This window comes from Camellia sinensis, chromosome 1 (genome assembly GCF_055761805.1).
Source record: "Camellia sinensis isolate YWXY chromosome 1, ASM5576180v1, whole genome shotgun sequence".
Taxonomy (NCBI): Eukaryota; Viridiplantae; Streptophyta; class Magnoliopsida; order Ericales; family Theaceae; genus Camellia; species Camellia sinensis.
Window position 1 is genome coordinate 22,035,067 of NC_138961.1, and position 22,682 is coordinate 22,057,748.

The window sequence follows — 22,682 nt, forward strand, 5'->3', positions numbered from 1 at the left end:
TTCAACTTTCAACATTATTTTGTATTTAAATTTTGATATATATATATATATATATATGAAATATTAGAGATTATGAAGAAAAAAAAATATCTTGAAATGTTTTATAAATTTTTTTTATTCTTTGATTAGTGTATTGTGTTTTCTTATACGTGCAATCTCAGGATGAAATTTTTTTATAAATATTTTATCATCTTTAGTATTTCTCTCTCTCTGTATACAGTTATTGAGCTGCATATACAGTTATTGAGCTGCATCGATATAATTGGACTTAGGTCGCATTTAGACCAACAAATGGGTGTATGTTCACTTCCAATAATCTTAATGAATATTAGTCATAAAGTGAAACGAATTTTAGGACTCCCTTTAGGATAACCCCACACCCTCAAAGTGATATTGGCCCCCCATATATATGTAAAAGCCACTCATATATATGTGAGATTCACATCATGAATAATTCAAATTTATGAGAGTCTTATAAAGATAAGGTCTGAATCATTGCTCTAAATTGAAAAGTATTAATCCAACCGCATCATTCTCTCATAAAATTTCTGCAAATGACAACATGTAACTTGATAAGAGAACTGAGATTGACAGCTAAAAATATCGAAGCATCATAGGAGAACACAAACACAGAGCGCTCAACTACAATCTAATAATGTGTAAATAAATATATTCACAGCATCAGGTAATCAAAAACATCCAAGTTGCCACTAGCTAGTTTTTTCAGAGAGATTTATTAAATATAATCAAGACGGGTAGAACGGGCGGGAGAAGGAAAACCCATCCTGCTTCTTTATCAGTGCACGAAAAACCCATGTGAGGAGGGCGGGCGATGCGGAGGCAAAGGGAAACAAGAGAAAATTGTCATTTCTAAGAGAGAATGAACCAAAATTTCTTTGCTTTGCTTGGTGTTTCCAAAATTCAATCACCCAATTCATCCTTGCCAAGATTTTGATTTCCATTCTGAAGTGATTTTGTTGATGGTGGTGACACTTTCACATTGCAAGGCTTTGATGAAGCTTTTTCTTTCTCTTCACCAGACTTCAACTTTCTATTAATACCAAACCTTCTGCAGAAGCTGTTCCAACTCCCCTTCGTCTTCACAAGCTTTTCGATCTCTTGTTTCATACTCGAGCACTCCTTTTCAAGCTCAAAAACCCGCTCTCTCACGTCATCAACAGCAATAGCGCCATCTTCTCCACATCCTTCTTGGGCAGAATGGTCATTTCTAGGGAGCGAAATGTTCCCACTCTGATTTTGTGAGTTCTCAAGATTGTCAGAAACAAAGAACCAACCAGCAACGGATGTGCGGAGCCGAAGCTGTTCAAAAAAGAGAACTTGGACGATGACTCGGAGGGGTAGGCGCTCGTTTTGGGCTGCGTGGGTGCTGGCTTCCAATGAGAGCTTTTGGCAGTCCATGAGCCTGCAGATTTGTTCCCTTTCAGAGTCTGTCAGCCATGGATGTGCCTGAAGTTTTTACCAAGACATTAGCAGCTTTAGAGGAATATAGCAGTGTTACCTAAAAAACACTAATATCCTGGCTATTTTGGAGTGCTAATGCCCTTTTTTTTTATCATGAGAAAGCTGGGAGAAGTTTGAAATATGGTTATTGCTCTATTATCTTGGTATGCAGGAACAGGGAGTTAGTTAAAGAGGTCCAATAATCATTTTCCCAAAATTGGCAAATACCCACTCAAATATTGCATGTCCCAAGAAAACATATTGTTGCCAAATGAAAGATAAGAACATTATGATCAATTAGGATGACCAGATGTCTTCAAAACATCATTATTACTATTCGATAATATCTTATATAATTGGCATGAAAGCAATGAAAACCTGGCAAACAAAGACTAGTTTTACCTTGAGGTATATATCAATAGCGCGGTAAATTCCATCATCTAATGGTCTGGCATAGTCAGGGATCACTGCAGCGAGCGAGAAAAACTTAGGTAACTTCAAATTAACATCAGGTGCCACCTCAGCCAGATAGCTGTCTAGCAGAGTAGCCACCATTGTCATTGGGGTCAGCGAGTGCGAGCCTTCCATCAACTGCCCTTCATCCACTGCACCATTTGATGTAGAATCAGCTGTATCGTGGCCCACCAGCATGAAGTGATCGAGGATCCGCTGAACACAATCAACATCGTAAAGGGTCTCCATTGAGTAGCCTATATTTGGAATTAGAAGATCTTCCAGAACCGCTTCATTCAACTGGGCTCCGACCCGCTTTTCTAAACTCTCTTGACATGATCGGCTGGCATTTAAGATCATGGATGTTCGAAGAAGACTAAGCAGGAGCTTAGTTGGTGTGATACCCTTTTCATCAGGTAATAAGGTCACTATCTCTTCAAGGAGAGTCCTTTGATCTGTATTGGATGGAACAGAGAGATTTGATCCAGAGGCAGCGTGATTTCCATTATCAAAGCTTGATTGCCTGCCCATCAAGGGGAGATGCTTCTTTGCATAAAACAAAACGGACCTGGCGATCGTATCAGGTTTCATGCCTCTTGATCCAATAATAAGAATCAACCTTTTAAATAGATGTAATGTAAGGAATGACACATCCTCATACCACCAATCTTCATGCACAGGATGTGGCATGGAATTGCATCCGGAGACAGGCCAATTGAACAAACTTGGATCTGCACAAGCTTTTATTGCCAAAGAATCGATACATCTGGAAACAATATGAAGCTCTTCTGCATGTGGAAGAACCTCTTCACAGGTTTCAAGAGCATTTATTGTGTCTGCCCAGTTGCCAAAGACTTCATCGAATAAACTTTCTGTTTGTGCAATGAGGTTTTTCTCTCCGTAGTCTTCATTCATTTGAAGATACTCAGCCGCACACCTCAAACCGACTACATTTAATGCAGTGAGTTCAATTTTAACACCATAACAGAACTTTGCTACAAGCAAAAAGGTTTTGGCTCCTCCAGGTATGTCATGAAGTTGTAAAACACACTTCTTATCCTCATATTTTTTTTCATCCCCGTCATAAAATTCTCTAATAAGTTTTTCTAACACACTGCTTCTGGACAGCAAAGGAAACTGCAAGCCACAAGAGGAGAGGGAAAAGCAGTTGCATGAGCACATAAATGGATGCACGTGCACCCATGGAGCTTTACAGTTTCATGAAGCAAAAAGCAGTGTAAGAGAACATTGAAAAGCAATGTTGACGTATAGGATGTATGATAATTTTTTGAAAATATAATAACAAAAATACATAATTTATGTAAAAAAATGGATAACTATTGTAAATAATGCAATTTCTTTCTTATGCATCCCAACTTTTTGAAGTTTGTGAAAACATGGAAGCTAACCTAAACCTCTGCACAGCATAATAATCAATTTGATGTACTGTTAACAAAGCTAACCTAGAGGTTTTCAATAATTGATTAAGGAATTCCAGAGCTACGCCACAAATGATGAAGAAGAATAAAAATCCTCAGCAACTGAAACCGCAGTTGGATTTTTACAAAAAAAAAATTAAAAAAAATAGCAAGTTTGAAAGAAGAAAAGAAACAAATTGAATTCACAACAGTTGAAAATATGTACGCTCTTTGATGTGATATAAAGACTGGAAGAAGGATTTTCTTCTCTTTTTCTTTATTTCCCCTCTATTTTATTTACTTTGAATTTCTAGTATTAAATTAGTATTGGTTAGGAAAGCCCCCCAAAAGAAAAGTTCTGATTTTGTAATAAGAATGTCCTAGCCATGGTTGATGACTAGGTACAGACTCCAGGCATGCATTGAACCTCCTTTTTTGCGGGCAGACATGCAGTGATTCTCAGAGCAGAATATATACCCCGCATTTTTGTGCAGTAAGGAATTCTTCATGCCTTGCAAACTTTGTAGAACCATGATTCCTACATACATAAATTTATAAAATAAAATAAATCCAGTAAATAAACAACGGGGTTGACCAAGTGAAATAAACCTTATGGAGATGAAAGGATGTTTCTCCGACTTCAATAATAGCATCACTTGGAAGGCCAGTGGAGCAGAGCCTGCAAAAGAACAACAACAACAACCAACAATTCGAATATCTCTTTAGAAAATATTTTACTGGATGAGTAATAGATACTATACTCATCATGTCACAGGTGGTCCAATAAAGTCAAGAGACCCAACAATTTTCTTCATATACAATTAAATCATGTTCCTTTTATACATTTCCTTCCCATGAATGGGAGATATTAGAAGGGAAGGAGGTCGAGATTCAAGAGTCTCAACATTGAAGACTTGGTTAGCTCTTTTCAAATATTTTTCCTTTTCGACATTTCTTTGTTTGGACCATTACTTTCTTCAATACAAATAGATAACATAGCCAAAAAACCTACATCATGTCCAAGTTTAATACTCTAGTTTTGTGATTGTGTGCTAAATAATTTTTCAATGTGCAGATGAGAAGTCTAGAGCAATCTTCTGCAGTGGACTTGTTCATATCATTTGACAATTGAAATCCATGAAGAACACATAGTCACCAGCATCAACTTTGCAAACATACAATTGCAGATGATCTAATGATTCCGGTGACTTTAAAAACAAGTGGAAAATGTCTCAAATAATATTTCAATTTGAGAGAGATACTTTGTTCAACAAGCTACCAAACCAAACCAAGCCTTAAGTCCCATCAAATGGGGTCGGCTACATGAATCCTTCTTCTCCACACGGCCCTATCAAAGGCCATTTCTGTTCAACAAGCTACACTCGGCAAAAATTTCATTTTGCCAAAGCAATGAATATAATTGGGATAGTTTAATTGTAAAGCCATCCCCATGTACTAAGAGTGTTTAACTAATAGAGAAAAGGTACGTTACCCCCCTAAGTCCCTGTCGTCAGGGGAAGACTGCCTCTGTCGTCGGGAGAAGACTACTTGGCACAACTGCTAATAGATGGGAAAGGTCATCCCTTATTCCATTCCTTCCTCATGTCAGGAATGGATTTGAGATTGGACAAATTTAAAATGTGAACATACAACAACACTCAACATGTGCGCGGATAGTCCATGTAATGAAGTCTTTAGTAACCAGTTTGATAGAATAAGGCAGGCAAACAAGTACTCAAAAACCAATTTGGTGTCAAAAATTTGAAGTGTCCAATTCTACTAAACTAATAGCATTAGCTTAACGTACAAATACAATGAGATCCAATTGCAGTAACAATGTGTGGACACAACTTAGATACATACTATAGACATTTAAAGCCAAATTTTCATAGTCTAAAACCTTTATGCAATATGTTAAAAGGGATGCATTTCATTACATGAAACACTTTAGTAATGAAGATAATGAACAATATCTTGTCCCAAGCTTGGGAAGTGGGACCAATTATTACACACTTCCACCTTGTAAAAGTCATGTAACACAAGTGTTGAACTGCACACAAATACCCAGGACTCGGTTCATGCCTTCTGAATCCATTTCAAACCATCCAGCTCACATAAACACCTCTACACAGTCCACACCAACACATCTCAACATTCTTTTGAGTGTCTAAACCACCGAAATGTGCAGATCCTTTTTTAACGTCATTCACTTCAAGGTTTAAACTAAATTGAATGACAGCTTGTTTGATGAATTGAAAAGGAAATCATGTTAACTATATGATGGAAGTAGAGTATCAAGCCTTCCAAATCAATGTCCCTGAAAGTGCTTAAGCAAGCACATGGACAAACCACAATGCAGGTACAATTTACAATTATTTGGAAACATACAGTGAGACAATTCATATCAACACATAGGTAAATACTAGAAAATGTAAACAAACCTATTTCTATGAATGCTAAACAAACCAAACTCTCTAAGAAGTAGAACAGTGGAAGAACACATGAATTTCAAGCAAACCCACCACAACAATGGGTTACAAAAATTGAACACCCTCCCCCCCCCCCCCCCCCCCCAAAAAAAAAAAAAAAAAAAAAAACCCATGAAATAAATGTTAAAAAAAAATAATTAAAAAATAATGGGCCAAATTAGAATTCAAGAAATGGCAAAGAAAATTACAAATCCAAAGAATTGAATGACTAACCAGACTTGGCCATCCAGGTGAAAAACATCTGATTTCGATCCCAACTTGACACGAGCCATTTATCAGTATTATCACTGAAGTAGTGCTGCGATTGTGATATAGTGGGTCACAATGTATCTATGTTGCTATGCATATACATATATATAGTTGGGATTGTGAAGGAAATGAATGGAAGGAATGGTGTGACAATGGCGGTATAAAGATGAGGGTAGTGGAGAGAGAGAGAGATTTGGGGGAGAATATGGGCCCCGAATCCAGGAGAGGAACCGGTTGCTGCTGTTACATGAAATGGAACTCTGAAATATGAAATCCTTAAATTAAATTCTTCAGATATACAGGAAAGAGTAATGATTGTGACCCAACCACAAGACTTCCTCAATCTGAACCATTCAGTGAGGGAAATTACACTCTGAAAAATATTCATAAATAAGAGTGAAATATTACAAAGATTAACAATTAACAATTATAATTAAGATTAACAATTAACAATTATAATTATAATTTTTTTTAATTGTGATATTACATGTATCAATTAATATACTAACTAGTTTACCAAGTCATTATATTATTATTAAGAGTCCAGCTTGTCTCAAGTTGAGATCAAGGCTGAACCTGTCCAATTCGGCCCATGGGGCCATTTTTGGGCTCGTTTTGATAATCCGAACCGTTCAATGTGTAGAACTCGTCGAGTACTACATGTTTGTAAAAAATCACGTTAATCGGATATCAATAGCTATGTAATCAAATCAGTTTTGTATAAAAAAAAGATGGTGAAACAATTAACGGTTGATAAAAAACTGTTTTGTTCACATAGCTATCAACATCCGATCAACGTGATTTTTTACAGGCATATAGTACTCGACGAGTTCTACACATTGAACGGTTCGAATTATCAAAACGGGACCCGTGGTGGGCCCCACGGGCCCAACAACACGGTCCGGTCTGATCTTGGACTGGACCAAAGCCACTGCCTATTAACCTCACTGATTATATAAATTACAAATATAAAAAATCTTAAATTATACTATATCATCAATTGATATATTAATTAATACACTAATTGATACATATAATACTATTCTTTTTCTAAATAAATTTTGCTGCCACCACTGATGGGTTATTTCCCTATTATAACTAGGGGTGTAATTTTGGCCCGTCCCGGTCCATCCGAGCTCGGGCCCGGCCCGGCCCATGTCAAGCCTTGCAAGCTCCAGCCAAAAAATCGGACTTAGCCCAGCCGCCCTACTAGCCAAAAAATTAAGACCAGACCCAAGGATATTCGGGTTTTGGGCGAACCAATGGCCAGGCATCGAGGCATGAGCTTGGGCTCAGGCTTGGGTGGGCCTAAACAAATTTTTTTTATTTTTTTTATCAAAATTTTATTATTTTCTATTAAAAATAACACTAGGCCTTGCGTGCAGGTCAGACGAGCCGGGCCTCGAGCCGGGCTTTTGAGTGAGCCTTGAGCGGGTCGACGGCCGGACCAGATTTCAAAACGATGGCCCAGGCCTTAGCCCAAGGCCTCGAGTTGGACTTGAGCCAGGGCTTAAACAGGCTGGGCCCACCTCAGGCCGCAGCACAGGCTTAAGGCTGCCCATGGGCCACGGGCTAATTTTACACTCCTAATTATAACCTATTTTATTTATTTTTTATATATATAATGCAAAAAGAGTTTAAAATTTAAAATTAAAATGTATTGGAGTTTTTTTTTTTTTTTCACTTCTAAGAGTGAGATGAATCAACGATTTATAATAATTAAATTATTTTGACTGTTTTTAAATTTAAAATAAGTGTTCATTTGGAATATTGGCTATTTTAGTGGCTTTTTTATGAGAGGAAAAAGTTGTGTGTTTTAGATAATTTTTTATTTTTGTTGTAGTTGAATAGATGATTGTAAGTGTATTTGGTTTCAATTTGAATAGATGTTCAGTGTGTTTAGTTTCAGTTTTCTAAATTAAGTTTTCTAAAAATTGAGTATTTTAATTTTTGTATTTTTTTTATTTTTAGTGAATATTTTTAAAATTTTAGATCATTTTTTTTTTTACTTTTTTAGATACACCTTATTTAGATGTATCTAAATAGTAAAATATTTTAAAAAATTGATAAATACACAAAAGACAAAAAAAATATATTGAATTTTCTTTTCTTTTTTTTTTGTATTTTTTGGTATTTGGTGTATTTTTTAAAGATTTTTTCAGAAATATTATACTTTTTAAGTGTATTTATGTTAAGTGTGTCTAAAAATTAAAAAAAGTACTAAAAATATTTTGAAAATTCATTGAGAACATTAAAATACAAAAAATAAAAAAATAAAATTTTCTAAAAATTATTTTTTGAAAACCATAACCAAACAAGGGCATTTTTTTTTTTTTGTCTTCATTGATTATTTAGCCAAAACCAAATATCCTAAACAAACACCACCAAAAATGTAGTAGAAATAGAGTGACTCTTCTATTTCAAATTAGTTTCTAAGCCATTTCTAGACTCACATTACGAATAATTTATCTTATAAATCCAATAGGGTTTGTTTGGAAAGTTAGTTAGCTTTTTGATTTTTTGGTTATTTTTTTCTAGGGTTAAAAAATTTAATTTGGAAATTATTTTTTTACTTTTTTGATTTTTTTTTAGAGAAAGAATGTAATGATTATGGGTTGGATGTGATGTTTTGTCTTATTATGCTAAAAAATTTATTTTGTCTTTTTGTGAATAAAATAGCCCTCAACCCAACCCAACCTAACCTTTCTTTCTAAACGAAGCCTAAATATGAGTTGTTAAAAAATATATATATATATTTTTATTATGGGATTATTACCAGACACATTGACAAATTATATTTTATTTTTTAAAAATAAACAGTAATTATAAGTTTATATTTAAATCGTCCATTTTATAAAATGGTATATGATTTGTTTATATATTCATTAATATTCAATGAAGTTGATTTTTTGAACAAATAATTCTTACTATAAAGTGTAAGAGATAAATTATTTGGATCATCGTTATGAATTCAAAGTGTAAAATATTCATTGAATATTATAAGTTGATTTATATGAATTCAAAGTGTAAATTATAAGTTGATTTATAAAATGGCATATGATTTGTTTATCTATTCATTAATATTCAATGAAGTTGATTTTTTAAACAAATAATTCTTATTATAAAGTGTAAGAGATAAATTATTTGGATCATCGTTATGAATTTAAAGTGTAAAATAAAATATGTAAAAGTATGAAAGATATATGGGGAGGAGTCCTCATAACTATTAGGGAATTATAAATTTTTTTAAATTATTGTTTATCTTTTGAAGTTTATAAAATTTATTAATGTAAATTTGTTATAATTATTAGTTATGAAATGACGATTTTCTTTCTATTTATAAAATGTAAATAATCTAACTTGTGTATAAATAAAAATTTAATTTATTGACTCAATCAAATGTTGACTTTATAGAAGGATTACATTATCGAGATTTGTCATCTAATGACTTGTCGTTTCTCTCATGCATGATTTAATGCAGCATTCACGAGGATAGCATCTAGATGGAGATGAATTATTGGTTGATTCAGATGGAGATGAATTATTGATTGATTCAGGTAAAATACTGGGTATGTTTGGTTTGAGTTTTAGGGATGTGTTTTAGCCTTCGTTTGGAAAGTAAGTTGACTTTTTGATTTTTTGATTTTTTTGGTTATTTTAGTCTGGGTTAAAAAGCTTGGTTTGAGAAGGGCTTTTTGATTTTTTTGACTTTTTTTGTGAGAGAAGAATGTAATGATTATGGGTTGGATATGATGTTTTATTTTTTGTGGTTAAAATAGTCTATTTTATTTTTTATGGCTAAAATAACCAAAAAAGCCCGGAAAAGCCATTCCCAAACGGACCCTTAGAAAAAAAAATTTAAAAATTTGTTTGGTTTGAGATTTTTTTTTAAAAAAATTCAAAATCACTTTCTCTTTCTTACACATCAATCAATCACTTTTTATCTCTCCTCTCTCCTTCTCAATCACTTTTTCTCTTACACGCATCTACTTAATTATAATAAAATATCAAATCATCCCAAATTCTCAAACTCCAAAACTACTTTCAAAATATACAACCAAACAAACCAAAAAAATTTCTAAAACAACTCTCCTAATTTTTTTTCAAAAATAACTCTCTCAAAAACAAACCAAACAAGCCCACTATGTCACGTTATATATGTATTGTGATTGGTAAATTAATTAAGACTTATAATTTTTTATTAAGTGATTAAGAAATATGAGAAGATATAAGATTTATAATTAACTTAGAGTATAATCATGTAATATTTCAAAACCAACCATTAATTTTTCTTTGATGTAGTGATTACTATCTTATTTTGACTCTTTTATATTTTGTTTATTTCTTTCAAATTTAAATTTAAAGAAAATTTGAGAGACTTTCTCAATTATCCAAACTACTCACTTTATAAGACACATATATATACATTGTTTATGACAAAAATTTAATTGATATGATAATTATAATTTTTTATTTTATTGTATTTATTTTTGAAAACATACATGATAAATATATTTTTAAAAGAATCTATCTATTTTAAAAAAAAAACACACACACATAAATAATGATATCAAAGAAGTAATTTGTATAAAAAGAATTTTTAAATATGCATACAAACTTATTTTAGGAAATAGGTTAAAAGTTAACTTTTTATTTTTTACTTTTTCTTCGAAAAAACGTGTAAAAAATAAAGAAATCATGTGATTAAAAAAAAGTCAAAAAACTGATTTATAATCCAATTGTCAAAATAGGCCAAAGATTAATAGCTTAATATAAAAACCTAAACCGAGTTCAAAATTTAAAATAACATATTATGATTGGGATGGACTGATTTATATTCGATCATACAAAGCTAAACACAAAAAATTATCGTAATTTTTTGATTTATTTTAATTTAAATTATTTAATTATTTTTATTAAGTAAAATTGATGATAAATAGTATTTTAGTCATTATACTTAAAATAACTTTTTCCGTTAAGTTTAATAAGTAAAATATCTTTTTTTTGTTTGCTTTACTTAGGCTCTGTTTGGTATATAAGTTGGGGCTAAATTAGCCAATAAAAAGACAAAATAGACTAATTTAACTAATAAGACAAAATGTCATTTACAACCATAATCATTTTACTTTTTCTCACAACCATCAAATCAACTACCAAAAAAAAAAAAAAGACGAAAATTTATCCTCAATATAATGTTTTTAACTAGACTAAAATAACCAAAAAGCTAAAAGTCAAGTTAAAAAAGTTTATGGCGAACGGGACCTTAATGAAAATAGGTAAATGATTGAAACAAATAAAAAAAGAGTTTTGCTACTACCCTTATTTCATCAACTCCTAATTACATCTCTAATGAAGTAGCAAATAATTTTGAAAGAGAAATACTTGGTGCCTCGAGAGATAGAGGCGCGAATGGCTCGAATTTGAAAACGTGTGTGTTGTCTCATTTTTCTACTCTCATCTCTCTTTCTCTCTCTACTCTATTCAAACCCAAAAACTACTCTCACTCTCTACTCTATTCAAACCCAAAAACTGGGATTCCCTCTCTCTTTCTCTCTCTCTACTCTATTCAAACCCAAAAATTGGGATTCGGTCTAGCAACATCCAGCCATGTTAGCCAACTCATCGGTGGCGGTGGAGGGATTCTAGTGTTCCTTTTTGGCATTGACGCGTTGCTTTGTTTACCCAAGCCCTAGATCCCTAAATCTCCTCTATTGACAACCAAAAAAAGGCCAACTTTTTGTTTTCTTCTTTTTAAATTTTTTTTTATTATAAATCCTTTCCATTTAGCCCCATGTTAGCTTAGTGATTATTTTGTTTTTTTTTTCATTTTTTTTTAAATCCTCTCCATTTAAGCTGTGTGATTATGAAAATAGACTTGCTGAAATGTATTATGATTTTGAAAAATCAACTTGTTGAAATGATGAATTGAAAGCATGTGTGAGAATTGAAAGCATGTGTAATTCTCTCTAGACTTACATTTTACATTACAAGTGTATAATAAAATGCCTCAATGAAATTCTTTGTGATTTTGAATAATAATACCAAATTTTCACGCTATCATAGTTCCAACAGTAAACTTCACTAGCAAAACCATATACCATCTTCATGTAATGGAAGATACAAAGAGCAAGTACGCTACTTCCCTGACCTTGTCTTACTAACCCTTAAACAGATTCAAACTGGGGAACTTATGACTTACGGCTCTGTGAAATGCTTATGACTAACCATTAGAGTCCTCTAGTTTCTATTTTCTTGGTTTCTTTTTCATTCTATGGGCCATTTGACATTATTAATGGAGACATTGTATTTTTTTTGTTGAATAATGTACTAATTATTTGATAAAATGCTACTATTAGAAGTAACATGTCAATGGCTTACACCTCCACTAGTTCAAGTAACGATGGTCGCCTTTTCGAAAATTGAAGTTGCAAAATGTGGCAAAAAAACAGTCGTTAAGATATCAGACTCACAGAAAAATCCAGGGAGGCTTTACTTCAAGTGTGCAAATAGCATGTGCGATTACTTTACATGGTGGGCGCCTGCTAGCCAACATGGCAATGCATCAAATATCCAATAGAGGTCTAATCCTATTCATAGGAAGAATGAAGACGAGGAGAGGAATGATTCTGAAAGAAACAATGAAGCTTTGGACAAATTGGAGCAAAGATTGGAGCGGCTTGAGGTAAACAAAGGAGTTATGAATTTGCATTCAATGACAAGCATAGTGTGTACTGGTTTTAGCATGCTAATGGTGTTAATTTGTTTAATGTTAAAGTGAATATTGTAAACTTATACATTTGGTTTTGAAATGCACATAGGGTGCCTCTGTCACGACCCAAACCCGGTACCCAAAGGCATGGCATCGTAACAAGATAAAAATAAAATAATTCGGATAATTCTGTAGTCACAGTGCAAGCAGATAAATTAGATAAATTAAAATAAATAACTGGGTACCAACTGTTTATTTAAAAGGAAATAAAACATAGTCATTTGAGCTTCACTGTATTACAAGAGTTTAATAATAAAATATAGAAATCAAAAAAAATAAAAATAACATAGTGATTCATTTTTCTTCTTGGTTCCGCTAAACCTCGTCACCTGAAAGGGGTAACAGCTATAAGCACATAGCAGAGTGAAGAAATATTATACTATGAGGGGCACAAAATGGCCATGGATATTTATTTAAGCTGAAACATTATAAATTGAGTTGAGTTGAATACACAAATTAAGTAAGTGCCAGAAACTGAAATAATCACTATAACCACGGTACATCACTAAGTGACAAGCACTACACTGGTTAATAGATCCACGACAAACACTGGACCACAAAGTGGTCAATCACTAAGCCAATGGTTATTTAAGTCCCCCAAGGCATGGGACTCCCGTGGTGGTACTTACAAAACATATTTTCGTATAAGGTCGTAGCCAAATATTCTTTAAAAGTAAAACAAACATATCCATGGGTTTCCTTTTAAGCAAATAGGGTTCATAAAATAATTCACGTAACTGAAACCTTTGTAAAACATAACTTTTATTAAAAACGTAACTTGTGTAAAATAGATTTTGGTAAGTTAAAACATACGTAAAAAACGTTTTGGTAACTCAAGGTATAATATAACTCACCTTAAATTAATTCCTTTATCCTTTCTTTCCACCACCACTCAAAATTTCACTCGTCGTTCTCCTTTCTACTCTCTAATTACTTGTTTTCCGTCGCCTTAACACGCAAATCTCCTCTATTTATAGGACAAACAGTCTTGGGTAATAAGCTACTGACATTGACGTGGTCCACCCTTATCCCCTCATTTATAATCTTGATTTTATTTATTTTTTTATATATTTTTTTTTTGACCGTGGACTTGTTGACCATTTGACCATTTTTTAAATTAAGAGTTATTACCTTCTTTGGTACTTCAAGATGACTCCTAAGATAATAATAAGTTAGGTTCACGTCTAAAAATCTCACTACCCTACTATAAATCAACACTTACCACTTATTAAAATATTTAATGTGTAGTGTTTCATAACGTATTTCTTTAACCATAAAATTTCTAATTTCCTAAATTATGCATTTATTTATTATTATTATTATCACTATATGTATATATATATACTTTTTTTTATTATTATTATTATTAGTAGTATTATTACTATTATTTATTTATTTTATCGTAATGTTAAATTTAAAGCATTCGGGTGTCACATTTCTCCTCTCCTTAAAAGAAGTTTGTCCTCAAACTTGACGTACCTTGGTTTTCGAAAAGGTGTGGGTATTTAGCTCGCATTTGGCTTTCAGTTTCCCACGTTGCTTCTTCAACACGATAATTCCTCCATAAGACCTTTACAAGGGGTATAGTTTTATTTCGGAGGATCTGATCACGACGATCGAGAATCTGTACAGGTTGCTCTTCGTAGGAGAGATCTTCTTGAACTTCTAGGTTCTCATAATTGACAACATGCTCTGGATCTCGAAGATATCGACGAAGCATCGAAACATGAAACACATTATAGACATTAGATAGTTCGGGTGGAAGCGCAAGACGGTATGCTACAGGACCAATCTTTTCGAGTATCTCGAATGGGCCGATGTATCGTGGTCTTAACTTCCCTCGCTTTCCAAATCGGATAACCCCTCTTGTCGGTGAGATTTTGAGGAACACATGATCACGTATTTGAAATTCTAAGTCTCGTGTTCGTGTATCTGCATAGCTTTTTTAGCGGCTCTGGGCAATGCGAATTTGTTGTTGGATAAGTTGAATTTTATCACTCGTTACTTGCACGATCTCGGGGCCTAATAATTTCCTGTCCCCGACTTCCGTTCAACACAGAGGTGATCGACATCTTCTTCCATACAGTGCCTCGTACGGTGCCATTCCAATACTTGCGTGGTAGCTATTATTATACGCGAACTCCACTAAAGGTAGGTGATCATCCCAGTTACCTTTGAGGTTTAGTACGCACAAACGTAGCATATCTTTCAAAGTCTGGATCGTCCTTTCAGATTGTCCATCAGTTTACGAGTGATAAGCCGTGCAAAACCTTAGGGTGGTTCCCAAAGCTTATTGTAATTTGTTCCAGAAATGAGACACGAAACGGGGGTCCCTATCGGATATGATTGAAACTGGGGTGCCATGCAAGCGAATGATTTCCTTAATGTAGAAAGTAGCGAACTTAGAGAGGGAGTACATGATTCTGATTGGTAGAAAATGCGCCAACTTTGTCAATCGATCTATGATAACCCATATTGCATCATTCTTCGAGACTGATTGCGGTAGTCCGACCACGAAATCCATGGTAATATGCTCCCATTTCCGTTCGGGAATAGGGAGTGGCTGCAACATACCTACATGTTTCTGATGCTCTGCTTTAACTTGTTGACAACACAGGCATTTAGAGACATAGTTTGCTATGTCTTTCTTCATTCCTGTCCACCAGAAGTGTTCCCGCAGATCGTGATACATCTTCGCATTTCCAGGATGGATCGCAACCTTCGAGCTATAAGCCTCTACCTATATCTTTTTCTTGAGTTCTAGGAGGTCGGGTACACAAATTCGATTTCAAAATTTTAGCATCCCATTGCTTATTGTAAAGTCAGGATCAGGCGTGTTTCCTTGCTCCTCGTACTTTTTCTTCAAAAGTTTATCTTCACATTGGCGGACTCTAATTTCTTTCATCAACTCGGGTTCCATGATTATGTTGGCGAGCAATCCATGGATCTTGCGGGGAACTAGGGTACATGCCAGACTTTTGGTCGTTTTTCGGCTTAGTGCGTCTGCCACTACATTAGCTTTACCGCGATGATGATGGATCTCTATATCGTAGTCCTTCATAAATTCTAGCCATCGTCGTTGCCTCATATTCAATTCCTTTTGTGTAAACAGATATTTGAGACTTTTGTGATCGGTGTAGATTTCGCAGGCTACTCCGTAGAGATAATGACGCCAGATTTTGAGGGCAAAGATCACCGCAGCCAATTCTAGATCATGAGTTGGATAGTTCCTTTCGTGAGTCTTAAGTTGGCGAAAGGCATAAGCAATGACCTTCCCGTTTTGCATAAGAACGCATCCCAAACCATTGTATGAGGCATCGTTGTAAATTATAAACCCTTCTGCTTCCTCAGGGAGTGCTAGTATTGGAGCCGTCACGAGTCTGTCCTTCAATTCTTGGAAGCAACGTTCCTGCTTGTTCGTCCATTCAAAGGGTGTGTTCTTTTGAGTTAGCTGGGTCAATGGTGAAGCTATCTTCGAGAAATCTTGCACAAAGCGTCGGTAATAGCCTGCTAGGCCCAAGAAGCTTTGAATCTCTGATACGTTAGTAGGTCATGGCCAATCCACAATTGCTGCAACCTTTTGGGGATCAACTGAAATGCCATCTTTGTTAATGACGTGACCGAGGAAGTGTACACTAGTGATCCAAAATTCACATTTCTTCAACTTGGCATAAAGTTTATGATCACGTAATGTCTGTAGAACTTTTCGCAAGTGGTGTTCATGATCTTTTGGCGATTTAGAGTATATGAGAATGTCGTCAATGAAAACAATGACGAACTCGTCAAGATAGGGTTTGAACACTCGATTCATGAGGTCCATAAAGGCCACTGGAGCATTGGTGACGCCAAATGGCATGACGAGGAACTCGTAGTGCCCATAACGGGTTCTGAAGGCAGTCTTTTCGATGCTTTCCGTTTTGACTTTTAGTTGATGGTAACCAGAACACAAGTCAATTTTTTAGAACACTTGGGCGCCTTGCAGTTGATCAAACAAGTCGTCAATTCGTGGCAGGGGGTACCGATTTTTTGTGGTGACTTTATTTAGCTCTCGATAGTCGATACATAATCTCATTGTACCATCCTTTTTCTTTACGAACAGTACCGGAGCTCTCTATGGTGAGGTACTTGGTCGGATGAAGCCTTTATTCAGTAGTTCTTGGAGTTGAGTTTTTAGTTCTTTCAATTCTACCATGGACATGCGGTAAGGGGTCCTTGAGATTGGTTATGTACCAGGTTGGGTTTCAATGGTGAACTCGATTTCCCGATCAATTAGGGTGCCAGGCAGGTCTTCAGGAAACACATCCGGAAATTCTCGAACTACGGGGATCACATCAAGTGTGGAGGTCTCTTGCTGAGTATTAATCACATAGCAGATACAACCACAACAACCCTTTCTTAGTAGTCGTTGGGCTGTTATGAAGGATATAATACAGGGAGGGGAAGAGGCTCCAGTTCCTTCGAAGATAAGCTCGAGTTGGTTTGGTGACCTGAGGAATACCTTTTTGGCTTTACAATCGATAGAGGCACGATTAGCAGCTAACCAATCCATTTCTAAAATTACATCAAAGGTACTAATGCCAAGGGGTATCAAGTCTACGTGTAAGGTTTCACCTTTTAAGGTTACAGTGTAAGATTTGTATACATCAGTACTAAAGGCGGAATTTCCAGAGGGAAAAGACACAGATAGTATGTATCCTAAGGGTTCGGGTGTTGATGTCAACTTGGTAGCAAAGTGTGGTGTAACAAAAGAATGAGTTGAACTAGAGTCAAAGAGAACATGGGCTAAGTGACCACAAACAGAGAGTGTACCTGTCACAACATTTTCAGTAACTTCTGGGTTTCCAAGCACCAGGGCAAAAGCTCTTCCTTAGCGTTTTTGATCATTTCTCGCTCCTTCAGGTACTGCGGGTCTTCGGACTGGTTCAAAGGGGCGGACGAGCTTTGGACAATTTCTCAGTAAATAGCCAACTTGGCCACATCTAAAGCATGCTCTCGTATCTTGACGGCATGGTCCCCAATGAATCCGTTCACAGGTAGAGCAAGCTGGAGTGGTGCCTCCTTTAGGGTTTACAGGGCTTTGATTGCTTAGACCGGTTGAACTGGTTGTGCTTGCATTTATTCTTTTGGGAGGTGCGACACCGGGCCTTCTGTTATCTCTTTCCCAAAATCTCTTCCTCTGACTTGGCTCCCCAGATCGCAAGGCTTTAATTCCTTTTTCCACAATGTATGCTCGATCTACCATTGCTGCATAGGTTGGTAGTTTCAGAACCTCCAGCCTATCCTTAATTTCAGGATCCAACCCTGCTTCAAATTTCCTGGCTTTTCGAGCTTCGGTGGGAATGACATATGTTACGAACCGGGCCAGTTGTATAAACTTACTTTCATATTCGGCCACTGTTATGGTTCCTTGCCTTAGATGTATGAATTCTGACGCCTGTTGTTCCCATAGTGAATCTGGAAAGTACTTTTCATAGAATACTTCTAAAAATCTCACCCAAGTCACAATATTTTCCTTTTCCAGGGTAAGGAGCCACCATTCTTGTGCATCGTCCTTGAAGGTGAAGATGGCAAAAGTCACCTTCTGTCTTTCTGTGCAAGGTAGTGCACGGAAGATTTTCTCCATGTCCCTGACCCAAGCCTCTGCTACTAGTGGGTTTGGACTGCCGATAAACGTAGTGGGTTTCAGATCTTGAAATTGTTTAATCGTAGTCGATTATTCTCGTCTTTCTAATGTCCCATTGGTTATGTTGCTTTGCAAGGCCTGTAAAAAGTTGGTGACTGCCCTTTCCATGATCTGTTCCATCGGGTTGGTACCACTGACTGATGATCCATTTTCATTTCCTTCGTTGGCCATTACTACAAGGCAAAATAATATAAGCGTGACATCACATTAAAACAATTTTGATACAACGTCATGTATAACATATTCGTTCTATTATTACCACATTCACATATACCGTACTAGTTTTGCTATAAATATCACCACTTTCATATTAGTGTTACTACCATGTTAATATTACCACATATACATCATTGTTACCATACATAGAATGTTAGTCTGGTAGTCACAGATTAATGTCTAATCCTACTAATACAAAAAAGATTAGACTACTCATGGTCAGCTCACAAAAAGGGTCTTCTAGTCAGACATCTAGACTGGTCCATTAGGCCACCAGGAGAACTGGCTTTGGGAAACTGGTCCATGAAACAACCCTGGAAACTCACTTTGCATGATGGACTCAAACTCCCACCCACTAAGCTCAACTCCGAAGCAGCTCCATACTACCTGAACCATGTAAACAGGAGTACCGTGATCATAACCCTAGAATTCCCGTCCAGTAATCCGTATCGGTGTCTCCAGGTATGATGCACCGTTGGTAAAGTCCACAGCTGGGATATAAACAATGTGTTGGGGAGGTGGTGTCGTGGTGCGGAGGTGGCTACTAGGATATGCAGGTCCCCTCCTCTCTGCAAAGCCTACGGGTAGAGGTGCGACCAGAAAATGTGGTGGTTCTATGTCCGGAGCAAGACTAACAACGTGGGTTGGTCCTATGTACCTTTCACGAGTGCTACCTCGGCTAAGTCTCCAGAATAATAAGTCCTCATCGGGGTCAGCCTGTAAGTAAACGGATCTTTCCATGAGATGGTCAAGTGTTGGATGGGCTTGCCTGACAAGACTCTCTGAGTCACCCCAGCCCTCTAATTGGTTCGAGAGGAGATGAGCTTCTGAGGGCTTGTACCAGAATAGCTCCAATAGGTTCGCCATGTCCTACAACACAAGAAAACTTAGCCTAGACATATTATATACGTTAGACATATAACATAATAATGCACGTTTAATACATTTTTTTTTTTTTTGCGTAAAAATTTTAAAAAACTTGTACTACATATATATATATTATTTATTCATTTTTTTTTATTTATTATTTTTTTTAAAACCATTGCTCTGATACCACTTTTGTCACAACCTAAACCCGGTACCCAAAGGCATGGCATCATAACAAGATAAAAATAAAATAATTCGGATAATTCTGTAGTCACAGCGCAAGCAGATGAATTAAATAAATTAAAATAAATAACTGGGTACCAATTGTTTATTTAAAAGGAAATAAAACATAGTCATTTGAGCTTCACTGTATTACAAGAGTTTAATAATAAAAGATAGAAATCAAAAAAAATAAATAAATAACATAGTGATTCATTTTCCATCTTGGTCCCGCTAAACCTCGTCACCTGAAAGGGGTAACAGCTATAAGCACATAGCAGAGTGAAGAAATATTATACTATGAGGGGCACAAAATGGCCATGGATATTTATTTAAGCTGAAACATTATAAATTGAGTTGAGTTGAATACACAAATTAATTAAGTGCCAGAAACTGAAATAATCACTATAACCACAGTACATCACTAAGTGACAAGCACTACACTGGTTAATGGATCCACGACAAACACTGGACCACAAAGTGGTCAATCACTAAGCCAATGGTTATTTAAGTCCCCCAAGGCATGGAACTCCCGTGGTGATACTTACAAAACATATTTTCATATAAGGTCATAGCCAAATATTCTTTAAAAGTAAAACAAACATATCCATGGGTTTCCTTTTAAGCAAATAGGGTTCATAAAATAATTCACGTAACTGAAACCTTTGTAAAACATAACTTTTATTAAAAACGTAACTTGTGTAAAACAGATTTTGGTAAGTTAAAACATACGTAAAATACGTTTTGGTAACTCAAGATATAATATAACTTACCTTAAATTCATTCCTTTATCCTTTCTTTCCACCACCACTCAAAATTTCACTCGTCGTTCTCCTTTCTACTCTCTAATTACTTGTTTTCCGTCGTCTTAACACGCAAATCTCCTCTATTTATAGGACAAACAGTCTTGGGTAATAAACTACTGACATTGACGCGGTCCACCCTTATCCCCTCATTTATAATCTTGATTTTATTTTATTTTTATATATATATTTTTTTGACCGTGGACTTGTTGACCATTTGACCATTTTTTAAATTAAGAGTTATTACCTTCTTTGGTACTTCAAGATGACTCCTAAGATAATAATAAGTTAGGTTCACGTCTAAAAATCTCACTATCCTACTATAAATCACCGCTTACCACTTATTAAAATATTTAATGTGTAGTGTTTCATAACGTATTTCTTTAACCATAAAATTTCCAATTTCCTAAATTATGCATTTATTTATTATCATTTATTTATTATTATTATTATCACTATATGTATATATATATATATATATGTATTTTATTATTATTATTATTATTAGTATTATTACTATTATTTATTTATTTTATCGTAATGTTAAATTTAAAACATTCGGGTGTCACAGCCTCTGTTTACACACCACTAATTTACTCATCCCACACCATTTTTTTAATTACTATTATGTCCATAAAAAGAATTACCAAAATATCTTCTTCTACTTTCTCTCTTTTCCTTCTCCTCTGAAACCCTAACCAGCAGCTCCTCCTCCCTCTGCCGCCGCCATCAATGACTTCCCCACCTCCTGCCGTCGTCAACCCCTCTCCCACATCCTCCCACAGCCACAGGCACTCCCCCACAATTTAGATTTTGTGATCTTTCCTTCTAGTAAATTGTACATCTTTCTCTTTCTTTCTCATGCTCGCTCGTTCTCTCTCTCTTTTTCTCTCTCTCTCTCTCTCATGCTTTTGTGAAAAGGGGTTTTAGTGGCGATGGAGAAGGGATGGAAGATCTATGGTGCCACTGCAAACCCTAGCCGGCGTCGGTGATGATGATGCAACCCCACCAGCTTTGTGTCATCCTCTCCATCCCTCTGCGCCACCCTTGTAGCACCTCTCTCGTCAACTTCCGTCTCCAACCCCTTCTCCTGATACCTTTCCCCCACCATTCTTTCCCTTCTTCTTCTTTTTTCCTTCACCTCTGAAACCCTAAATCTCTACCCTTTGAAACCCTAGATCTGAAGTGGAGGAGGCTGAAGAGCAGATCGCAATGGTGGTTTGAAAAAGAGAGGCCCTACACCACCGCCGGTGACGGAGCTGGGTTATAGATGACGGTGGCGGCGATGGTGGGGTGTGTGATTAAGGGTAAAAATGGAACATTGTGGTGTGCATTGAACAAATTTATTATTTATTAAATTATTAAAAGTGTGAATTAAGTACTAGTGTGTCTTGAGATGAAATATGGTGTGTAAATAGAGGCACTCATACACATATGGTTTTGTAGAATGGTTGACGAATATGGGTGTCTTTATGGATTGTGTGTATTGCTGCTGAATGTGTGTGTTTTTAGGATACTGATTCATGGTAATATGATTTATTGAACAAAATATAGAAGTACTCATTATAGCTTTTCCTACTACTGTTGTAGTTGATTTTTCGCTCTCGTCGAAGAGTCCAAATCTACTACCAATCGCCAATAAAACCCGATCGGGACCCAAAACCCACGGTCGGGCCAAATAACCTATGACTGGGTCTAAAAGCTGCCTTCTGGGTGCTGTATGGCTAGTGCAGTTTGAAGGGACGAACAAAACCCACGACCGGGCCAAATAACCCACAGTCGCGTCAAATAACCCATGGCCGAGTCTAAAGCTGTCTTTTGGGTCTTCCATGGCTAGTTTAATAAACCATAGAGAAAGCAACAGAAATGTGAATCATCCTAATAACAAAGTAATAAAGATTCATAATAATGTTAGTTGTATCATCCATATATTGAACCAAGTCTCCATCTATTGAACCATCAGACACGCATAGACATTCATAATGATGTCATTTGTATCATCCCTATATCGAACCATCCTCATAACAAAGCAATAGAATTTTGAGTTGGGCCAGA

The 22,682-nt window shown here is 35.6% G+C and overlaps 2 protein-coding genes across 3 annotated transcripts; both read right to left on the reverse strand.

Moving 5' to 3' along the window:
* Positions 1 to 569: 569 nt before the first annotated feature.
* Positions 570 to 6,495, reverse strand: LOC114309509 (BTB/POZ domain-containing protein At5g03250). 2 transcript variants are annotated; one of them, XM_028255239.2, is made up of 5 exons: positions 6,035 to 6,430; positions 3,942 to 4,011; positions 3,810 to 3,870; positions 1,864 to 3,051; positions 570 to 1,467 (listed from the first exon to the last, which is right to left on the reverse strand). In XM_028255239.2, the coding sequence occupies exons 1-5, from the start codon at positions 6,060 to 6,062 to the stop codon at positions 922 to 924; spliced, it is 1,893 nt and encodes a 630-aa protein (XP_028111040.2). In that variant the 5' UTR covers positions 6,063 to 6,430; the 3' UTR covers positions 570 to 921. The 2 variants fall into 2 exon arrangements, with proteins under 2 accessions (XP_028111040.2, XP_028111041.2); XM_028255240.2 differs by lacking the exon at positions 3,810 to 3,870 and having other exon boundaries at positions 6,035 to 6,495.
* A 6,561-nt stretch (positions 6,496 to 13,056) lies between these two features.
* LOC145822769 (uncharacterized) lies at positions 13,057 to 17,388 on the reverse strand. Its single transcript, XM_082920754.1, has 4 exons — positions 17,338 to 17,388; positions 17,070 to 17,190; positions 14,319 to 14,771; positions 13,057 to 13,070 (listed from the first exon to the last, which is right to left on the reverse strand). Exons 1-4 carry the CDS (start codon positions 17,386 to 17,388, stop codon positions 13,057 to 13,059), a joined length of 639 nt encoding a protein of 212 aa, XP_082776880.1.
* Between the last annotated feature and the right edge of the window lie 5,294 nt (positions 17,389 to 22,682).